This window comes from Giraffa tippelskirchi, chromosome 8 (assembly GCF_054371585.1).
Source record: "Giraffa tippelskirchi isolate mGirTip1 chromosome 8, T2T-mGirTip1v1.2.pri, whole genome shotgun sequence".
Classification (NCBI taxonomy): domain Eukaryota; kingdom Metazoa; phylum Chordata; class Mammalia; order Artiodactyla; family Giraffidae; genus Giraffa; species Giraffa tippelskirchi.
This window is the reverse complement of record NC_137282.1, coordinates 100198255-100219394: the sequence shown is the minus strand read 5'-3', so window position 1 is coordinate 100219394 and position 21140 is coordinate 100198255. Positions and strand designations below refer to the sequence as shown.

General features: G+C 37.7%; 2 protein-coding genes across 18 annotated transcripts in view; one reads left to right on the top strand and one right to left on the bottom strand.

The window, feature by feature from the left end:
* The window catches only part of NDUFAF2 (NADH:ubiquinone oxidoreductase complex assembly factor 2), a 309065-nt gene extending 306679 nt beyond the window's left edge, over window positions 1-2386 (bottom strand). For all 4 annotated transcript variants that reach the window (XR_014063525.1, XR_014063524.1, XM_081524331.1 and 1 more), the window contains exon 1: window positions 2192-2386. Coding sequence is in view for 2 of the 4 variants with exons in the window: in XM_081524331.1 (XP_081380457.1) it covers window positions 2192-2318 (127 nt within the window). In the remaining 2 variants the exon portion in view is untranslated. The remainder of the gene's footprint in view (window positions 1-2191) is intronic.
* Window positions 2387-2521: 135 nt separating this feature from the next.
* Window positions 2522-21140, top strand: part of ERCC8 (ERCC excision repair 8, CSA ubiquitin ligase complex subunit) — a 58996-nt gene continuing 40377 nt past the window's right edge. For 10 of the 14 annotated variants that reach the window (XR_014063520.1, XR_014063518.1, XR_014063516.1 and 7 more), the window contains exons 1-3: window positions 2522-2654; window positions 12798-12893; window positions 17342-17443. Coding sequence is in view for 4 of the 14 variants with exons in the window: in XM_081524324.1 (XP_081380450.1) it covers window positions 2578-2654; window positions 12798-12893; window positions 17342-17443 (275 nt within the window). In the remaining 10 variants the exon portion in view is untranslated. The remainder of the gene's footprint in view (window positions 2655-12797; window positions 12894-17341; window positions 17444-21140) is intronic. The other 4 variants (XR_014063522.1, XR_014063523.1, XM_081524329.1 and 1 more) reach the window with 1 other exon arrangement.

The following is a 21140-nucleotide window of genomic DNA, read 5'->3' as shown; positions in this document are numbered from 1 at the left end:
TCATTAGGAAAATGGAAATTAAAACCACAATGAGATAACGCTAACTACCTATTGTTGTTGTTGTTTAGTCACTAAGTCATGTCTGACTGTGATCCCATGGACTGGGGTCTGCAAGGTTCCTCTGTCCATGGAATTTCCCAGACAAGAATACTAGAGTAGGTTTCCATTTCCTTCTCCAGGGGAAATTCCAGACTTAGGGATTGAACCCTCATCTTCTGCATTGGCAGGTGGGTTCTTTACCACTGCACCACCAGGGAAGCCCTATCTACCCATTAGAATGGTTAAAATAAAAACAAAAATTAAAAAACTGACAGAACCTAGTACTGCTGAGAATGTGAAACTAGAACTTTCATGTGTTGCTGGCAGGAACGTAATATGGTACAACCAGTTTGGAAAACAGTTTATTATAAAGTTAGTTATATATATTGATACATTTACCACAAAAGACAGCAATCCCACTCCTAGCTGTTCACCCAAGAGAAACTATGATCATTCGAAATCCTGTATGGGAATTTTTATAGAGGCTTTCTGCACGGTCACCAAAAACTAGAAACAACCTAAAGGTCATTCGGCAGGTGAACGGATAAACTGTGGTAAGCCCGCATAACGGAATGGAACACTGCTTAGTAACAAAAAGGCACTACTGACACATGGATGAATCTCAGCTGCATCAGGACACGTGAAATAAGCTAGACTCAAAAGACTGCATCTTCTATAACTCCGTTTACGTGACATCCTGGAAAAAGCAAAACTACAGGAACATAAATCAGTGCTCGCCAACGGCAGGCCATGGGGTGAGGGAACAAACTGCTAAGGGGTAAGAGGGGCGTCCGGGGGTGACGCAACTGCTCTGTATCTTGATTCTGGTGATATTTACGACTGTGCATTTGTCAAAAATCATAAAATCATACATCAAAAAGAATGAATGTTACCATATGTAAATTATACTTCAGATCAATCCGATGTTTTTATATTTGTTTTTAATGTTACCTGACAACTTATGAAAAAGAAACATCTTTCCCTCTGTTTGCAATCTGTCAAGAAATACTTCACCACCATGCTAGGTTCTTTGTGGACTTTTTTAAAAAGAAATATTTCCTGCCCTGACACAGTTTAAACGCTCTTTAGGGAAACAAGTCTAAGATATTAAAATAATTTACAGAAAAGGGTTAGGCAAAACAATTTTGAGTAATGATAAATATACTTTACATGTGCTCTACGAGGAAGAAGAAATTTGCTCTATCAAGAGTTATAGGAAGTGAATGAAACACCACTTTCAAAGGTCTTGGTGCTTCTCAATGTTATTATCTCTTTTAAGTAAGGATCCTGATACTTGGGAGGACAGATGCTTTGTCCGTGATCCCTCAGTTATTAGACGTCAAAGTTGAGATTCTAGAACCCAAGTCTTTCTGACCCCAAAGCCTGAGATCTTTTGCATCCTGGTGACGCAAATACACAGAGGAGATCACTGCCACGTGGTGTGATTTCAAGGACCAGGAACGCCCCCTACCTCCGCAAACACCAAGACTTCGCCGCAAGATTCCTACACAGAAACACGATTAGGGCCATGTGTCTTAAGGTGAGCGCAACAGGGTCTTGGGAGTGCAAACTCGAGGGAAAGGTCACGTGGGGTCTGGTGACGGGATCTCTTTTCCACACTGTCAGTGAGCATGGACCTACTTCTGACAGTTGCGTCCGCGAGGAAGGTGACGCTTGGGGCCAACGCCGAGCCACTTTAAAAGGTCAACACCAAGAAAGAGAACAGAGGCGCTCAAAATAACATCTCTTCAATTTCCCCACGACCCCTTGGTCGCAAGGTGGGCACTGGCGACCAGGGAGGAGGAAAAGTACGTCCCTATCTCTCCCTGGACCCTTTGGTGAAAACCTCCCTGGGCTTGTCCCCGTCTACACTGCCGATCGCAAGGACCCACGCTGGGCGCCGGCAAGGCTCCCGGCGCTGGGCGGAGGAGGGTGCTGCGCTGGCGCCGCGGCGGCCGGGCTCAAGACCCGGACGCTGCGGCGCAGGGACTCGGGCACTCGCGGGCCACTCAGCGAGAGCCCGACTGCAAGCCAGCGGCCAGCGCGGAGGGCGCGGCGGGGTGAACAAACTCGGCTGACCACTCTGCTAATTACCACTAGTGCCGCAGGTCGTTTTCCGACCACCCAACCGCTGCCATCGCTCTCATCTCACCTCTCCAGTTCTTGTACTCCGGGATATAATAGTATTTGTTCCCGAACGAGTCCGTGCCCACTTGCTCCTTCACTTCCTTTGACAGCGCTCTCCACAAGACGCCGAACAAACGCTGAAACCAACCCATTCCGTCCCACCAGCTCCCGCGCGGGTGGCGGACGGATCTGCCGGGGTCTCGGCAACCAAAGCGGGAACGCCCCCGCCGCTGACCCCGCCCACGAACTCCGAGGCGTCCCACCCACCTCCATCGCGTACTCTCCAATAATGGCGCTCTCCATTGGTCGGATGGCATCACGCTTAACCAATGGGAGGCTCCGCTGCTACAACTCCGCCTCCGAGTTCTGTCATGGCAGCGTCCAGTTCTCAAGCCGATGTGAAAGGACGGGATGCTAGGGTTCTTGTCGGCGCGACAAGCGGGTTTAGAAGACCCTCTTCGCCTCCGGAGAGCAGAGTCCACACGAAGGTAAAGAAACCCTTACTGTTTTCTCTAACATGCTAGTTAAAATGTAGACCAAGACTGTGTTAGCCTTGCCTCACACTTTTCCGCCTCATTATCACTTTCCTGCCACCACACTGGGCTTTACTCTCTTCTGCTCTGTGACTTGAGAAAACAGGTTACCTTTTATACACCCATAGGCAACTGGGTGCGAACGCAGGCTCGGGTGAGGGCGCTTTACATCGAAATGAGGATATTTTAATTTTATTTTATTCCTTTTCTCTCATGCTTTCTCCCCGCCTCCCAAGGAATAACTGTCCTCCAAGAATTTATTCTTTCATTTAGTCAGCGTATTTAGTGACGTGCTACTGTGTGCCAAGCAATATGTTAAAGGCCGAGCATAGGCCAGAAATTGAACAAAATTTAGCATGACTCGAGGCAGAGAACTGTGAGGAGAGGGCCATTGACAAGAGATGAAGCTGGAGAAGTAGAGGGGGCTAAATGGGGAAGAGCCTTGTATGCTTGGTTATGAGGTATGAAGATCAGAAAAAGGTGACAAATGTTGCATTTTGTCATCAGCTTGGAGAATGGATTGAAGTTGAGAGCAAGAGTGGGGACCAAGTTAGGTAACTGTTGCAAGGAGAGTGTTGATGGAAGCCTGAGCCAGGGTTGTGGCAGCTGGAACCAAGAGGGTGAAGATATTTGAAAAATATCTAAAAAATAGAATCACAGGTCTTTTTCAGCCCTATGAAGAGTGTTGTCTTATATATTGTATTTACACACATTGTAAACTCCACTGGACAGTGTGACAATTTTTCTTTTCAACCATCAAATATATTTTAAGGAAAAGAATAATCTGTTTAGATCTGTTATCATTTCTGTTGCTCTCTCTTCATTCATCCTAAGTTTCCTTCTTATATCACTTTGCTTCTGTCTGAAGAACTTTGTTTAGCAATTCTTACAGAGCAAGTCTGGATGGCTCTGTGGTTTGTGGAAAGGAATCTGCAGTCATTTGAACCATTGTTTCTCTATAGGTAATTTGTTATCCTCTAGTTGCTTTGAAATTTTCTTTGTTTTTTGTTTTCAGCAGTTTGATTTTTTTTTTACAACTTTTTTTTTTAATTGAAGTATACCCAGGTGGCACAATGGTAAAGAATCCACCTGTTAATGCAGGAGACTTAAGAAACATGGGTTCGATCCCTGGGTCCGGAAGATCTCCTGGACGAGGGCATGGCAACCCACTCCAATACTCTTGCCTGGAAAATCCCATGGACAGGGGAGTCAGGCAGGCCACAGTCCATGGGCCCACAGAGAATCAGATATGACTGAGTGTCTGAGCACACACACACATAGTTGATTTATAATGTTCCATTCTCTGCTGTACAGCACAGTGACTCAGTTGTATACATATATACATCTATGTATGTGCAATATATACATGAATGTATACATATATACATTCTTTTTTAATATTCTTTTCTATTATGGTTTATCACAGGATATTAAATATATTAAGTTGGTACAAAAGTAATTGCCATTTTGGACTGTAAATTTTAAATCATTTTCTGCTGTGTTTAGCTGCTCAGTTGTGTCTGACTCTTTGTGACCCCATGGTCTGCGGCCCACCAGGCTCCTCTGTCCATGGGGATTCTCCAGGCAAGAATACTGGAGTGGATTGCCATGCCCTCCTCCGGGGGATCTTCCCAACTCAGGGATCGAACCCAGGTCTCCCACATTGCAGGCAGATTCTTTACCATCTGAGCCACCAGGGAAACCCGAGAATACTGGAGTTGGTATCCTATCCCTTCTCCAGGGTATGTTCCGACTCAGGAATTGAACCAGGGTCTCCTGCATTGCAGACAGATTCCTTACCAGCCGAGCTACCAGTGAAGCTCAAACTAGGTTCAAATACATGTTTATTAATAAAATACTAACCATTACAATCAACACATTTTTGCCAACAAGAAATAGGTTTGTTTATTCTGGTAGCATAAAAATCTGTGCTTCAGGATTTGATGAACACTTGGAAAGCATTTTCTGCCTCCTGCTGGTTGTGAAAGCATTTTCCCTGCAAAAAGTTGTCAAGATCCTTGAATAAGTGGTAGTCGTTTGGCAAGAGGTCAGGTGAATGTGACGGATGAGGCAAAACATCATAGCCCAATTCTTTCAACTTTTGAAGCATTGGTTGTGTGACGTGTAGTCAGGAATTAACGTGGAGAAGAATTGGGCCCTTTCTGTTGACCAATGCCAGCTGCAAGCCTTGTAGTTTTCAGTGCATCTCATCAGTTTGCTGAACATACTTCTCAGACATAATGGTTTTGCCAGAATTCAGAAAGCTGTCATGGATCAGACCAGCAGCAGACCACCAAACAATGACCATGACCTTTTTCTGGTGCAAGTTTGGCTTTGGGAAGTGCTTTGGAGCTTCTTCTTGGTGCAGCTACTGAGCTGGTCATCTCTGTCATATAAAATCCACTTCTCATCGCTTGTTGCAATCTGATCGAGATATGGTTCTTTGTTTTTGCATAGAATAAGAGAAGACGACACTTCAAAATGATGATTTTATTTTATTTGTGATCAGCCCATGAGGCACTCACTTATTGAACTTTTTCACATTTTAGTTTGCTTCAAATGCCGAACAACCGTAGAATGATTGACATTGAGTTCTTCAGCAACTTCTCATGTAATTGTAAGAGGATCAGCTTCGATGATGACTCTCAATTGGTCCTAGTCAACTTCTGATGGCTGGCTGCTACACTCATCTTCAAGGCTCTCGTCTCCTCTGAAAAACTTCTTGAACCATGACTGAACTGTACACTTGTTAGCAGTTCATGGGTCAAATGCATTGTTGATGTTGCGAGTGGTCGCCATTGCTTTACAACTCGTTTTGAACTCAAATAAGGAAATCATTTGAATTTGCTTTTTGTCTGACATCATGTCTATAGTCTGAAATACATATAAAATAAACAGAAAGCAATAAGTCATTAGCAAAAAAAGTTAAAGCGAGAAAGATGAATTAAAATAATGTATAACAACCACATTTATTTAAGAATGTATTCTAATATCAAATGGCAAAGTTCAACAGTGCAAAACTGCAATTACTTTTGCACCAACCTAATATTTAGCAATCAGTGTGACATGGAAACCAACCAATCAAAATGGATTCTGGCCATTAATAACCAGTATGTGATGTTTCATAGCAAAGAGATTGGAAAAGTGATTTTAAAAGACACCAGGACTCATTCTTTTTTTTACCCTCCTTATCCCAGTTTCCTCTGCCTTCCCCTATATCTCTGCTCTTTCACTTCTTTCCCCTTCATCCTCTCTCCTTCACTTTATCTCTCCTTCCTCTTTTCTCCCCTATGCTCCTCACCGCCTTGGCCCAAGAGTCCCCAAGACCTCCCCCAGGCTTGAGGATTCTCTAGAAGGACTCAGTATGCAGCATATAGTTGTACGAAATTACTCATGACTGTGATTTATTACAGCAGAAGTATACAAGGTAAGCTCATTGGAGGGAAAGGCACATGGATGACTTGAGAAGGAAACCAGGCACAAACTCCCAGTGGAGTCACATAGGACACGCTTAATTCTTTAGCAATGAACTGTGATAGCGTAGCTGAAATCTCTATCAGGGAAGTTCATTACAGACTCAGTGCCTAGAGTTTTTAAGTACAAACTGGCCACGTAGGCACTTTCTGCTTAGCATATGCCAAAATTCCAGACTTCTAGAAGTCATGTAAGTATTCATAATGTACATTGTTTGCGTCAGATAGTTTAGGCACAATGAGCCATTCTTACCCAGAAATAATGGGAACCCTCCTGAAATCCCAGAAGGCAGGTAAGGGCCAGTCTTGCAAGCAGGCCTTTTTAAGGATAGTAGCCTCAGGCCTGCCATTTTAATTATTTTTTGCATACCTTGCCTCCTTCCACACAAACCCTACCCCTGTTTCCCTTTTGTAGAACCCTCCCCTTTCCCTTTATCTTAGCTCCTTCTTCTGGTTTCCAAGTGATACAGACCTAAAGTATTTAAGTTGGGTAGAGGTAGGCTACCTAAAAGGCAGGGATTAGATTGGTCTAGAGTGAGATTTCATGGACTAAGAAAAAAAAAAGAAAATCAGAAACAAAAGCAAGCAAGACTATATCAAACTAAAAGGCTTCTTTACAGCCAAGGAAACCATCAACATAGTGAAAGGACAACTTACACTATGGGGAAAAAGATTTTCAAACTGTTTATCTGATAAGGGCTTAATATCCAAAATATATAAAGAATTCATTCAACTCAGTAACAAGAGGAAAAAATGAAAAATGGGCAAAAAAACCCTGAATGTGCATTTTTCCCAACAAGATGTACAAATGACCAACAGGTACGTGAAAAGATGTCCAACATCGCTAGTCATCAAGGAAGTGCAAAAACAACAGGCAACACCCCACACCTGTTAGAATGTCTGTTATCAAAAGGAAAAGAGATAACAAATGCTGGAGTGGATTTAAATGCTGTAGAGAATTTAAAACCCTTGTGCACTGTTGGTGAGATTTATAAATTGGTACAGCCACTGTGGAAAACCATTATGGAAGATGCTCAAAAATTAAAAACAGAGCTACGATATGATCCAGCAATTTCACTTCTGGGAATATATCCAGAGGAAATGAAAGCAATAACTTGCAAAGGTATCTGCACCTCCATGTTCATAGCAGCATTATTTACAATAACCAAGACATGGAAAACTAAGTGTCCATCTATGGATGAATAGATAAAGAAGTTGTGTTACATATATTCAATGAAATATTATTTAGCTACAAAAAGTGAAGACATTCTGCCATTTGCAGCTACATGGATGGACCGTGAAGGCATTATGCTAAATGAAATAAGTCTGACAAGGAAAGACAAATACTGTATGATCTCATTTAAATATGTGGAATCTCAAAAACTCATAGAAAAGAGATCAGACTTGTTACCAGAGTCAGGGAGTGGTAGGAGGAAGAATTGGAGGAAAGTGGTCAAAAGGTACAAAATTCCAGTTATAAATACTAGTACTAGGGGTGTAATGTACAATATAATTGGCTATAGTTGACACTGAAGTTCGATGTATCAGTTCAGTTCAGTTCAGTCGCTCAGTCGTGTCCGTCTCTTTGCGACCTCATGAATCGCAACACGCCAGGCCTCCCTGTCCATCACCAACTTCCAGAGTTTACCCAAATTCATGTCCATCGAGTCGGTGATGCCATCCAGCCATCTCATCCTCTGTCGTCCCCTTCTCCTCCTGCCCCCAATCCTTCCCAGCATCAGGGTCTTTTCCAATGAGTCAGCTCTTCGCATCAGGTGGCCAAAGGATTGGAGTTTCAGCTTCAACATCAGTCCTTCCAATGAACACCCAGGACTGATCTCCTATAGGATGGACTGGTTGGATCTCCTTGCAGTCCAAGGGACTCTCAAGAGTCTTCTCCAACCCCACAGTTCAAAAGCATCAATTCTGAGGCGCTCAGCTTTCTTCACCGTCCAACTCTCATATCCATACACGACTACTGGAAAAACCACAGCCTTGACTAGACGGACCTTTGTTGGCAAAGTAATGTCTCTGCTTTTTAATTTGCTATCTAGGTTGGTCATAACTTTCCTTCCAAGGAGTAAGCATCTTTTAATTTCATGGCTGCAGTCACCATCTGCAATGATTTTGGAGCCCAAAAAAATAAAGTCTGACACTGTTTCCATGTATAGGAAAGTTATTAAGAGAGTAAATCCTAATAATTCTCATCACAAGGAGAAATTTTTTTTAATTTTTTTCTTTTTGTTGTATTTATATGAGATGATGGATGTTAGCTGAACCTATTGTAGTAATCATTTCACACCGTATGTAAATTAAGCCATCATGCTATACATCTTAAGCTTAACAATGATTTATTCATTTATTTTTCAATAAGTCTAAGGGGAAAAAAATCTCATTTAAATTAGCATCATTTTGATCAATAATGAATGTAGAAGTCATTTAGTTACATTAACCTAATTGCTTTTTAACATCTAAAAGATTGAGACAGGTTCTAATAGTTAACATTCACTAGGCACTTATTGTGTGCTGAGCCTTGTTATGAGCCCTTTCTATGTTTTAACTCATTAATGTCCTCACCAGGGTAATGATGTTTTATAGTTACTGAATATCAGAAATTTCATTCATCTTAATTTGTGTGAGTACTTGTTAATCACTTTTATTTATAATTAATTGTATTTATTTAAATGTGCTTATTTATTGAGTTGAACATACTCATTTTATATTTCTGTAAGAAACAATTCTGGGAAATTTTTTAAAACTGTAATTTAAGCTTTTGTTCACTAGATGTCCTCAGTTAAGTTTTAAGTTATAAGAATTTAGCTTTTCATGAAAATTTGTTTTAGGTTTTAGATATCTAAATTAAAATTAATAAAATACAGTCTTTAAATAAGACAAGATAATTAAGATAACCTAGATAGCATATTTAAAAGCAGAGACATTACTTTGCCCACAAAAGTCCGTCTAGTCAAGGCTATGGTTTTTCCAGTGGTCATGTATGGATGTGAGAGTTGGATGGTGAAGAAAGCTCAGCGCCGAAGAATTTGATGCTTTTGAACTGTGGTGTTGGAGAAGATTCTTGAGAGTCCCTTGGACTGCAAGGAGATCCAATCAATCCATCCTAAAAGAGATCAATCCTGGGTGTTCATTGGAAGGTCTGATGTTGAAGCTGAAACTCCAATACTTTGGCCACCTCATATGAAGGGTTGACTCATTGGAAAAGACCCTAATGCTGGGTAGGATTGGGGGCGGGAGGAGAAGGGGACGACAGAGGATGAGATGGTTGGATGGCATCACCGACTCGATGGACATGGGTTTGGGTAGACTCCGGGAGTTGGTGATGGACAGAGAGGCCTGGCGTGCTGCAATTCATGAGGTCGCAAAGAGTCGGACACGACTGAGCGACTGTACTGAACTGAATTAAGATAATGCTTCAGGAGAAGCTCTTTACATGTAATTGTTAATACTCTTAATACTTCAAAAATTTGTATAAGGCCTTTAATAATCTATAAATATCCTTGGATGTATGTTAGGAGATTTAAGCATTGTATTTAAGCCATTTTTAACTTCATGTAGTTTTGGTGAAATAAGGACATTTTAATGTTAAATTGCTTTCCTGTTGTTTAGTTTTATCTCCCCCCTTCTGTTAAATTAATTTTGGGGGGCACATAGTTGCTTTACAAAGTTGTGTTAGTCTTTGCTCTACAACAAAGTGAATCAGTTATATGTATACTTGTATCCTCTCTTTTTTAGATTACATTCCCATTCAGGTCACCACAGAGCGCTGAGTAGAGTTCCCTGTTCCATGCAGTAGGTTCTCATTAGTTATCCATTTTATACGTAGTGGTGTATATGTGTCAACCCCAATCTCCCAGTTCATCCCACCAGCCCCTTCCCCCATTGGTATCTGTACCTTTGTTCTCTACATCTTTGTCTCTCATTTCTGCTCTATGAATAAGTTCATCAGTACCATTTTTCTAGATTCCATAGTCAAGTGGTATATGATATTTTTCTCTTTCTGACTTACTTTACTCTGTATGGCAGTCTCTAGGTCCATCCATTTCTCTGCAAATGACACGGTTTCATTCCTTTCTATGGCTGAGTTATATTGCATTGTATGTAGCACATTTTCTTTATCCATTCCTGTGTTGATGGATATTTAGGTTGCTTCCATGTCATGGCTATTGTAAATAGTACTGCAATGAAGATTCGGTGCATGTATCTTTTTAAACTATGGTTTTCTCTGGGTTTGTGCGCAGGAGTGAGATTGCTGGGTAATATGGTAGGTCTATTTTTAGTTTTTTAAGGACCCTCCATACTGTTCTCCATAGTGGTTGTACCAGTTTACATTCCCACCAACAGTGTAAGAGGGTTCCCTTTTCTCCACACCCTCTGCAGCACTTATTGTTCGTAGATTTTTTTTGATGATAGCCATTCTGACTGATGTGAGATGATACTTCATTGTAGTTTTGATTTGCATTTTTCTAATAATTAGCAATGTTGAGCATCTTTTCATGTGTTTATTGGCCATCTGTATGTCTCTTTTGGAGAAATTTCTGTTTAGGCCTTCTGCCCATTTTTTGATTGAGTTGTTTGGTTTTTTGATATTGAGCTCCATGAGCTATTTGTATGTTTTAAAAGTTATTAGTTGTTTCGTTTGCAAATATTTTCTCCCATCCTGAGGGTTGTCTTCATTTTGTTCATGGTTTCATTTGCTGTACAAAAGCTTTTAAGTTTAATTAGGTCCCATTTGTTTCATTTTATTTTCAGTACTCTAGAAGGTGAATCAGAAAAGATCTTTCTATGATTTATGTAAATAAGTATTCTGCCTGTATTTTTCGGTAACAGTTTTATAGTGTCCATCCTTACATTTAGGTCTTTAATCCATTTTGAGTTTATTTTTGCATACGGTATTAGAGCGTGTTCTAATTTTATTCTTTTACATGTAGATGTCCAGTTTTCCCAGCACCACTTATTGGAGACTGTCCTTTCTCCATTTTATAGTCTTGCCTCCTTTGTCATAGATTAGGTGACCATACGTGCGTGAGATTTATCTCTGAGCTTTTTATCCTGCTCCATTGCTCTATATTTCTGTTTCTGTGCCAGTAGTATTCCGTCTTGATTAATATAGCTTTGTGGTATAGTCTGAAGTCAGGAAGACTGATTCCTCCAGCTCCATTTTTCTCGCTCAAGATTGCTTTGGCTTTTCAGGGTCTTTTGTGTTTCCATACAAATTGTAAAGTTCTTTCTTTTAATTCTGTGAAAAATGCCATTGGTAGTTTGATGGAGATTGCATTGAATTGGTAGATTGCTTTGGGTAGTACAGTCATTTTCACAATAATGATTCTTCCAATCCAGAAACATGGTATGTTTGTCCATCTGTTTGTGTCATTGATTTCTTTCATCAGCATCTTAATAATTCTCTGAGTATAGATCTTTTGCCTCCTTAGGTAGGTTTATTCCTAAGTTTTTTATTCTTTTTGTTGTGATGGTAAATGGGATTGTTTCCTTAATTTCTCCTTCTGATCTTTCATTGTTCTGTTCAGTTCAGTTCAGTCACTCAGTCGTGTCCGACTCTTTGCAACCCCATGAATCGCAGCATGCCAGGCCTCCCTGTCCATCACCAACTCCCTGAGTCCACCCAAACCCATGTCCATCGAGTCGGTGATGCCATCCAGCCATCTCATCCTCTGTCGTCCCCTTCTCCTCCTGCCCCCAATCTTTCCCAGCATCAGGGTCTTTTCAAATGAGTCAGCACTTCGCATCAGATGGCCAAAGTATTGGCATTTCAGCTTCAACATCAGTCCTTCCAAGGAACACCCAGGACTGACCTCCTTTAGGATGGACTGGTTGGATCTCCTTGCAGTCCAAGGGACTCTCAAGAGTTTTCTCCAACACCACAGTTCAAAAGCATCAATTCTTTGGTGCTGAGCTTTCTTTATAGTCCAACTCTCACATCCATCCATGACCACTGGAAAAACCATACCCTTTCATTGTTAGTGTATAGGAAAGCAAAAGATTTCTGTTTATTAATTTTGTGTCCTGCAACTTTACCAGATTCATTGATGAGCTCTAGTAGTTTTCTGGTGGCATCTTTAGGATTTTCTAAGTATAGTATCATGTCATCTGCAAACAGTGACAGTTTTACTTCTTCTTTTCCAATTTGGATTCCTTTTATTTCTTTTTCTTCTCTGATTAGCATCGCTAGGACTTCCAAAACTATGTTAAATAATAGTGGTGAGAATGGACATTCTTATCTTGTTCCTAATCTTAGAGAAAATGCTTTCAGTTTGTTACTATTAAAAATAATGTTTGCTGTACATTTGTCATATATGGCCTTTATTATGTTGAGGTGGGTTTGCTCTATGCCTACTTTCTAGAGAGTTTTTATCATAAAAGTGTGTTGAATTTTGTCAAAAGCCTTTTCTACATCTATTGAGATGATTATATGGTTTTTATCCTTTAATTTGTTAATGTGGTATATCACATTGATTGATTTGTATATATTGAAGAATCCTTGCATTCCTGGAATAAATCCCACTTGATCATAGTGTATGATCCTTCTAATGTGTTGTTGGATTCTGTGTGCCCTCCCTTTTAATTTTTATATATATATGTATATTTTTAGGGTTTTGGGACTGGAGTTAAACAAAGACAGAGATGTTGAAAGGATCCATTGCAGTGGAGTTAACACCCTTGACATTGAACCTGTTGAAGGGAGATAGTAAGTTTATTATATAATCATTTTTGTTACTAAGTGAGATCCAGTAAAATCTTGCTTTCAGATTAATTTTGTAAAATTTCATAAAAATTAATAAAAATTCTAAATTTTCACATTTATACCTGGCATTATTAATTTCAAACAAATACAGAACATTGAACCTATGAAATGTTGCCAAATAAGTATTTCCAAAGTACTTTAATATAAATGTATTCATTGTTAAATCAACAAATATTGAGTTTTGTTTTTTGTTTTGATGCAGAGAGCATGTAAGTGCTGAGGTATGTCTTTAGGAGCTATTTCAAAACAGTTGTTGCTCTCAGAGAGTCTTGTGGGAAAACAAATACAAGAAGCAGAAGCATATGAAGACTTGTATTTGAGTTCCTCCTGGCTTTATATTTATTAACTGTGTGGCCTTGAGCAATTTATCTAACCTTTCTAATTCACAGTTGCCTTAGCTACACAATGTAAGAACAATACCTAATTAACAAGTTTGTTGTGAAGATTAATTACGATAATATGTATAACATGATTAATGTCAGACATGACATATTGTAAATGATTGCCACCATTGTTGTTAATCAAAAGCATTGTCACCTATACTTCCACCGTTTTCCACACAACAGCTGAAGTGCTTTGAAAAATGCAAATATGCACATGCCACACACACACACCTCCACCCATTTAAAGCTCATCTACCCCACATTACTCTTACCAAAATGTTCAAAACCCTTGTCCTTCAATTAGGACAAGTATAAAAGTAACTAAATAAAAGTGTGTCTTGTTATCTTTTGTGTAAAATTTGCCCCCAGGTCATTGTATTATAATGAGTATTATTATTTACATTAAAATAAGCCAGGGTAGGTTTAATAGAATTCAATTTTTTGAAATTCCAGCTTCTGTCATGGTCTCACCTAGTATATGAGAAACATGTACAGTGAACAAGTTCTAACTTTAACACATGGTTAAATGTAAAAGATGACGTGACAATTTTTTTTCTCCTAACCTTTTCCAGGCTGGACATACTACCTCTCAATCAAGGCCAGCTGTGGGACATTTGCTTGTAAAATAATCCTGACATAAGCAGCAAGGGATAGCTGATTTCTTTTGGTCTTGGGTGCTGGTGGGATAGTGATCAGTTGTTTGACCTGTAATGTTCATGAATCCAGTAGGCTACCACTTGGGAGAGTTAGTGAGAAATGTGGAAAGTTATAGATTATATGTGCATTAAATATGTGTGAGAAATACAGGCCGAGGAGTCTTTGCAGAGCATATACAGAAAAGTGAAGATTCTTACTATAGTAGTTTCCCCTTTTATTGCGTAGTGAAAATCTACAGCTGTTTCATTGTTTGCTAAGATTTGTATTTTGCCATAAACCCTTTTGGCAGCAAAGAGAAATAAAAAGCAAAATGGATGTTTAAAGGAAAATTAAATATAGGTCTTCTTTTTCTCACAAAAATCAACTCACATATAACTTGTTCAAAACACTTATTCATATTTGCCAGCTACCTTACAGTTAAGTAACATCATTGCCATTAGATACTTCAACTACAAAGTCAGTTAATTAGAGTAATGTTCAGGTTTTTTTTTTCACCCAATTAATGTAATCAAAGGAAAGCTTTTGGAAGTCACTCTAGCAAAGGTGAAACATCTGACCTTATTATAAATATGATTTAAATTAAGTTTAAAAGTTGAACTTTGAAAACAGTTGTTTTTCCATTGATAATGCATGTAGTGCTGTGGTAAAAAAACAAAACAAAACAGTGATTTACAAAGCTCAAATGTTCAGCAAAATGTTTTTGGAATTAGAAATGGTACATATGTAACTCACGACTGTTTCCAGGCTGCAACATTTTTTCAACTAAAATAAAAAAGCTGTAGCTGTTAAACTTTACAAAGATTTCTGGATATACACAATTAGAATAACCAACCCACAAAAGTTTGTAATGAAGCTAATGTTGAAAATTAAACAAAACTCTTCAGGGTAGCTTTACTGCCCTGTCATCAATCAGATATAGAACTGTTTGAACAAAGAACTTTGAAGAAATACTTTTAAATTAACCTAATTGTTCTACATATCAGTATTGAATTTTTCTTAAAACAGGTCTATAAATCAGTGCTTCTTGGACATGCTGCTATTTCATGAACCCTGGGTAACTGGTTCATAACAAGATAAGGCACTTGTACCATAATGTAAATTATTGAGTCTTTAAGCACAGTTTTGATGAGCTAGAATTTTTTTGTAGCGAGACTCTCAGTGAAGAAAGAAGTGTGATCATTTCTGGCACAAGCTCCTTATGTTGCACTATAGTAGCAGAGAAACTAAAGGTGGCAAAATAAAATAATGATTAGTTATAACAAATATAAGTGATCAGATATCCCTGAAAAGCTCAAAATATGGATGAATGAGAGCAACACACTGATAACTACAAGATCTGTATGGTATCAGCATCTATACCAGGCAGGGTAATAAAAACCAATGTAACTTCAAAGTAACTGACAGCTAATTGAAAGCTCAGCAAATCAGTTTGACTACAGCAGTTGAAACTGGGAAAGGATTGTGTACTCTTTTGATGTTCAAGGGGTTTACAATAAGACCCAAAGAGGCTGGAGTAATCTAGCCCCTATAATCTCTCTAGCTAACCAACTAAAGATGCTCAGTGGGTGAACCCTATGTTGAGGAGAAACTGTTTGGAATAGAATCCAAAGTGAGAAGTATAGGAATGATAGAAACAAAGAAAAAAGATAAGTCAGATAATAATTGGAGAGATAAATAGAACTAGGAAATCTCTGAAAATTAGCTGCTGTATTCTGAACATCTTATTTTAAAAAGAAGAAGAGGAGGATGTTCTAGAGATATAAATTTTAAATATTACCAAACTAAGCCTCCCTTTTAAAAGTTTAAGAAAATTAATTTTATATAAAAATGAGCAAAAGAATAGGATTAAGGTCAAAGTTCATACAAAATTATTTTAATAACAAAGAAAATAATTTTCCTATAAACAATATATTTGTGCCAGAAAGATATGTCCACAAAATAGATGAGAACTGTAACCTAATATTTTAAAAACAGCTAAAAGTCATTTTTAAAAGATACAGTGTATGAAAGAATAACATAAGTTATAATTAGAAAAACTGAGAAATAAGATCATCAAACTCAAGAAAAAATTAGGAAAAAAAGTTAAATACAAGAGGTGATACCTTAGAAATAGAAGCAAATAAATACAAGAGGAAACATAAAGATCAAAAAGAGATGGAAATAGAAAAAGGAGTCAAGAGATACAGGTATATGTAGAAGATAGGCAAAGAATATCCAACATGCATATAACAAGTTTCCAGAGAAGAAACCAAAGGAAGAGAATGGAATAAAAACTAAAGGAAACATTGTTAGAATGAACAAAATCTGAAACTACGTATAAGGGAAGAAAATCATATTGTAACCACAGACTTTGATTTTGAGCCTTACACTTAAAGAAATGAAGTTTCTTATTTAAGATGTTCAAGGAAATAAAATGTGAGTCAAGGATTTTATATCCAATCAGACTGATTTTCAAGTACAAAAGGACTGATTGTTAGTAATATACAAGAATTCAAGGAATATTGTTCTCGTTAGTCATTTCTTAAGAATCTACCAGAGAATAAAATCAGAGAACAAGAATGAATAGAGAGATGCACCAGAATTGATGGTGAGCAGTAATATTAAAAATAACCATACTTTCTATAGATTCATAAATATTTATATATATAGATATATAGATTAAATTCATAGATATATGTGTCTTCTCCACTAGATTATAAACTGGGGAGTCAGGAATCATGCCTGTCTTGTTCACAGTTGTATTAGCATAATGCCTACCATATTGTAGAAGCTCAAAGTTGAATTGAAGTAAATGTGTTTATAATGGAGGGAAGGAATCGAACACTTACTGATGCCCTGGGTTTTTTTGCCAGGCAGTGTAAAAGGCATAGGATTTATCTTTATTTCAGCTTTATGATTTAGGTGAAAATGTTCCCCTTTTCATAAATGAACAACCTTAAGGAAGTAACTTGCCTAGGGTCAGATAGTAATAATCTGTAAGATTCCATCAGTAATAACTGGTCTGTCTGATTCCATTTTCATTTAACACAATTATAATTGGGACATTTAAAATGACTTTGTAATGTCTTTCTTTCTTAAATAAGAAATGTCTTTTGCCATCTTGTTTCTCCTGTTCATTTTGGTATCTTGAAGATAAATTTTAATTGATCACAGATTAAATCTATCTATTTTCATTTTTCCACAAATGTTAGATTAAAGATTTTAGCTTATTGTAGTCTGCTAATGAAGATTTACTCTATTTATGGGCATAATAAATTTGAGAGTTTGTGGATCAGTAATTTTCAGAAATATGTAATCATAAATAAATGAACTATATAAATGATAAATTAATTTGAACTTTTTTATTATTAGCATGTTATCAGGTGGTTCAGATGGTGTGATTGTGCTTTATGATCTTGAGAACTCCAGCAGACAACCTTATTACACGTGTAAAGCAGTGTGTTCCGTTGGCAGGTGTGTATTAAAAATGTAATTCATGAATTTATAAACATTTGAGTATTCTTTGCATCAAATGCAAAACATGAAATATGAATGTTTCAAGCAAATTGTTCAAATGATATATTTACGTAGTTATCCCTTGACATCTTCTTGAAAGTAATAACTGAAATTCAAATATTGCTTTTTTTTAAATTTTTTAATTGAAGGATAATTGCTTTACAGAATTTTGTGGTTTTCTGTCATACATTAACAACAATCAGCCATAGGTTCACCCGTGTCCTCTCCCTGCCAAACCTCCCTCCCATCTCTCTCCCCACCCCACCCTTCAGCCTGTCACAGAGCCCCTATTTGAGTTCCCCGAGTCATACAGCAAATTCCCATTGGCTGTCTGTTACATTGTATTGTAAATTTCTGTGTTGCTCTCTCCATACATCTCCCCTTATCCCTCTTCTCCTCCCACCTTGTCCGTAGGTCTGTTCTCTATGTCTGTTTCTCCATTGCTGCCCTGAAAAAAAATTCATCAATGCATCTCTTCAGATTCCATATACATATGTCAGTATACGGTATTTATATTTCTCTTTCTGACTTACTTCACTCTGTATAATGGGCTCTAGTTTCATCCACCTCATTAGAACAGATTCAAATGTGTTCCTTTTTGTGGCCGAGTAGTATTCCATTGTATGTATGTACCACAGCTCCTTCATCCATTCATCCTCAATGGACATCTAGGTTGCCTCCGTGTTCTGGCTTTTGTAAATAGTGCTGCAGTGAACATTGGGGTACATGTGTCTTTTTCAGTTTTGATTTCCTCAGGGTATATGCCTAGGAGTGGGATTGCTGGGTCATATGGCGGTTTTATTCCTAGCTTTTTAAGGAGTCTCCATACCATCTTCCATAGTGGCTGTATCAGTTTACATTCCCACCAGCAACGCAAGAGTGTTCTCTTTTCTCCATACCCTCGCCAACATTTATTGTTTCTGGACATTATGATGATGGTCATTCTGACTGGTGTGAGGTGGTATCTCATTGTAGTTTTGATTGGCATTTCTCTGATAATGAGTGATGTTGAGCATCTTTTCATGTGGTTGTTAGCCATCTGTATGTCTTCTTTGGAGAAATGTCTCTTCAGGTCTCTTTGATATTGCTGTTTTTAACATATGACTTCTCCAAAACAACTTGGGTATCAGTTTTCAAAAGGACTTTAAGACTTTTGGTTATGGTCTTTTTGTTCTCCACCTACATGGCACACCTCAGTAACTAATTTTAGTTTTTAGAGTACTTAGCATAAGATTCATTTAAGTCTTTCTAGCTAAATATAAACACAAATTAGTTTTTTCAACTATTATTAGTAGAACAAAATGATTAATAGCTAGAAGCCATAATGTACTGGCTTCTAGCCAGTACAAAACACACACAACACACACACACACACCTCTTCTCTTACCTACTTACTTAAAGCTGCCTGACTTAACATACTTTTCTACCTTGAACTTTTTTGACTGTTTAATAAACTGTTTTATGATTTTAATTTGTTCATAGTGGTCACTTAATTCTTGTCTCCTGTATTTGATCTGATTTTAAGCAGACCTTGAATTAACAGAGAGAATGAGTTGAAAAAATGTTTTCAAGAAGAAAAACTTCATGAACATTAATATCAGAAACTGCTATGTATTAAAGCTGTTTACAAAGCGCTAGGATAGATATATAAGTTTGTGGAATATTTGTGAGGAGAATTGTGATTATTTCTTGGCTCTGATGCTTCACTTTGGAAATACAGATTTAAGTAAACTATTTCTCTGAGCCTCTGACAAAACTATTTTGTTTTAGAGATAATTATACTTGGCCTATTATTCTGGTAAGTTTTCTATGAGACTTAAATATTATCTTCAAAAAGCACATTAAAATTGTAAAGCCACTATATAAATGGGAAGCAGTATAATTATAGATACACTTGGTACAAAACAAGATACCACTTCAAGTACTCTGGAACTTGGTTCTAAGAGGCTTATACCATTTTATACTCTCTCCACTCCCACCAAACAAATAACAACAACAACAAAAGATCTAAATTCTAAAGTGTAAGGCAGCCATTAATTAGTTTAATTCATCTTTGTCTTATTTTATCTTAGCTATGATTTTAACATTGTTTAATTTGTTATATGGTAAAATCATATCTTCATATATACCACATGCTATATAATATTATTCCATTAGTGGCTGTGACTTGCTTTTCTGGATGTGAGGTCAAGTAAATGCTTAGGACATCAATCTTACTTTATTATGACTTTCTTCTTAGATTCAAAGTCTTATCTTCAAAACCATCAGTTTGAATGTAAATGGTCATATAGTAAGCATCTTTACAAAATGAGTTAAAGTAGCATTTTACATCCAAAGACTTTATAATCTGACTTTAAAAAATAATTTCAATAAAAATTGATAAATTAATGTGGCTTACACTGTTTCCTAACAGTTATTTTTGCTTTATTTAATATGTTTATTCTTGAGCACCAAAAAGATTCCTTTACTCAAATTTTTGTTAAATGTTAAGGAGAATGATATATCATACATAGTAGGAGATTGATATAATATTTTGTACCCTTTTAAAATCTAAAATGTAAATGAACTTTTATTTGTGATCACTACATTAAAGATTTATTTGAAATTAGATAATCTCTGTATAGATTCTTAGGAACAAATAGAAACCAGTTCTCTTTATCTTAAGTAGAAGTTTCCTGGAAAGATATTTCATAGCTCAGGTAACGGCAGGAAGGTAGAAGAATCAAATGTAGAAAATGAGCAGAAAATAAGAGAAACCAGGATCAGAGAACACAGTCAAGGTCATACCACACGAACAACTGAGTTTGGGATCTGCTGCATATCACCAACACAGACTCTTGACTCCACAACTATGAATAATTGCTAATATATCTCTGGTTTGCATTACTAGCTGGAGTTTTGGAGTCCCAGGCAGGATTGATTAAGCCCAGGACACGTTCGTGCCCTTGCTGCCCAGAACAAGAGAAAGAGAATATATGGAGTCTCTTAGTTTTCTGTTATTTGTTGTTTTAGTTGCTCAGTCATGTCTGACTCTTTTGCGACCCCATGGACTAGCCCACCAAACTCTGTCCGTGGGATTCTCCAGACAAGAATACTGGAGTAAGTTGCCATTTCCTTCTCCAGGGAATCTTCCCTACCCAGGGATTGAACCCACATCTCCTGCATTGCAGGTGGGTTCTTTACTGCTGAGCCATATTTGGAGTCTCTTGCTTTCTGTAACAAGAGGCAAGGCCCTGCCTTTCAATAAAGGGGATTTTCCCCCAAAAGGAAGAGTTTGAATGTTCAGTCAAGAAAAGAGCACACGTCCACTACAATCTACCCATTTGGCTGTCCAGTATCAGTGTATACCTTTCTTCCCGTACCTACCCTTCCTTTAAAAAAGTAAGTTTCATCCTAACCTAATGCAAATATCTATTACTTGACCAAAAATGTAATTATTTCCTTCCCCAAAAAGCTATGGTTCTAAGTGTATTTAGTTACCGCATCCAGTTCAAGATAATGTCCATTTTTCCACTAGTTTTATGTGTTCTTATACTAGGATTATGCAGTTTGTAGGCTCAGTTTGTAGGTAATCTGTATAAAATAATCGAAGTAAGAGAGAGGAAAGAAAGGGGAAATTAGTTTAAATATTTACATGACGTAGAAAGTAAGAAAA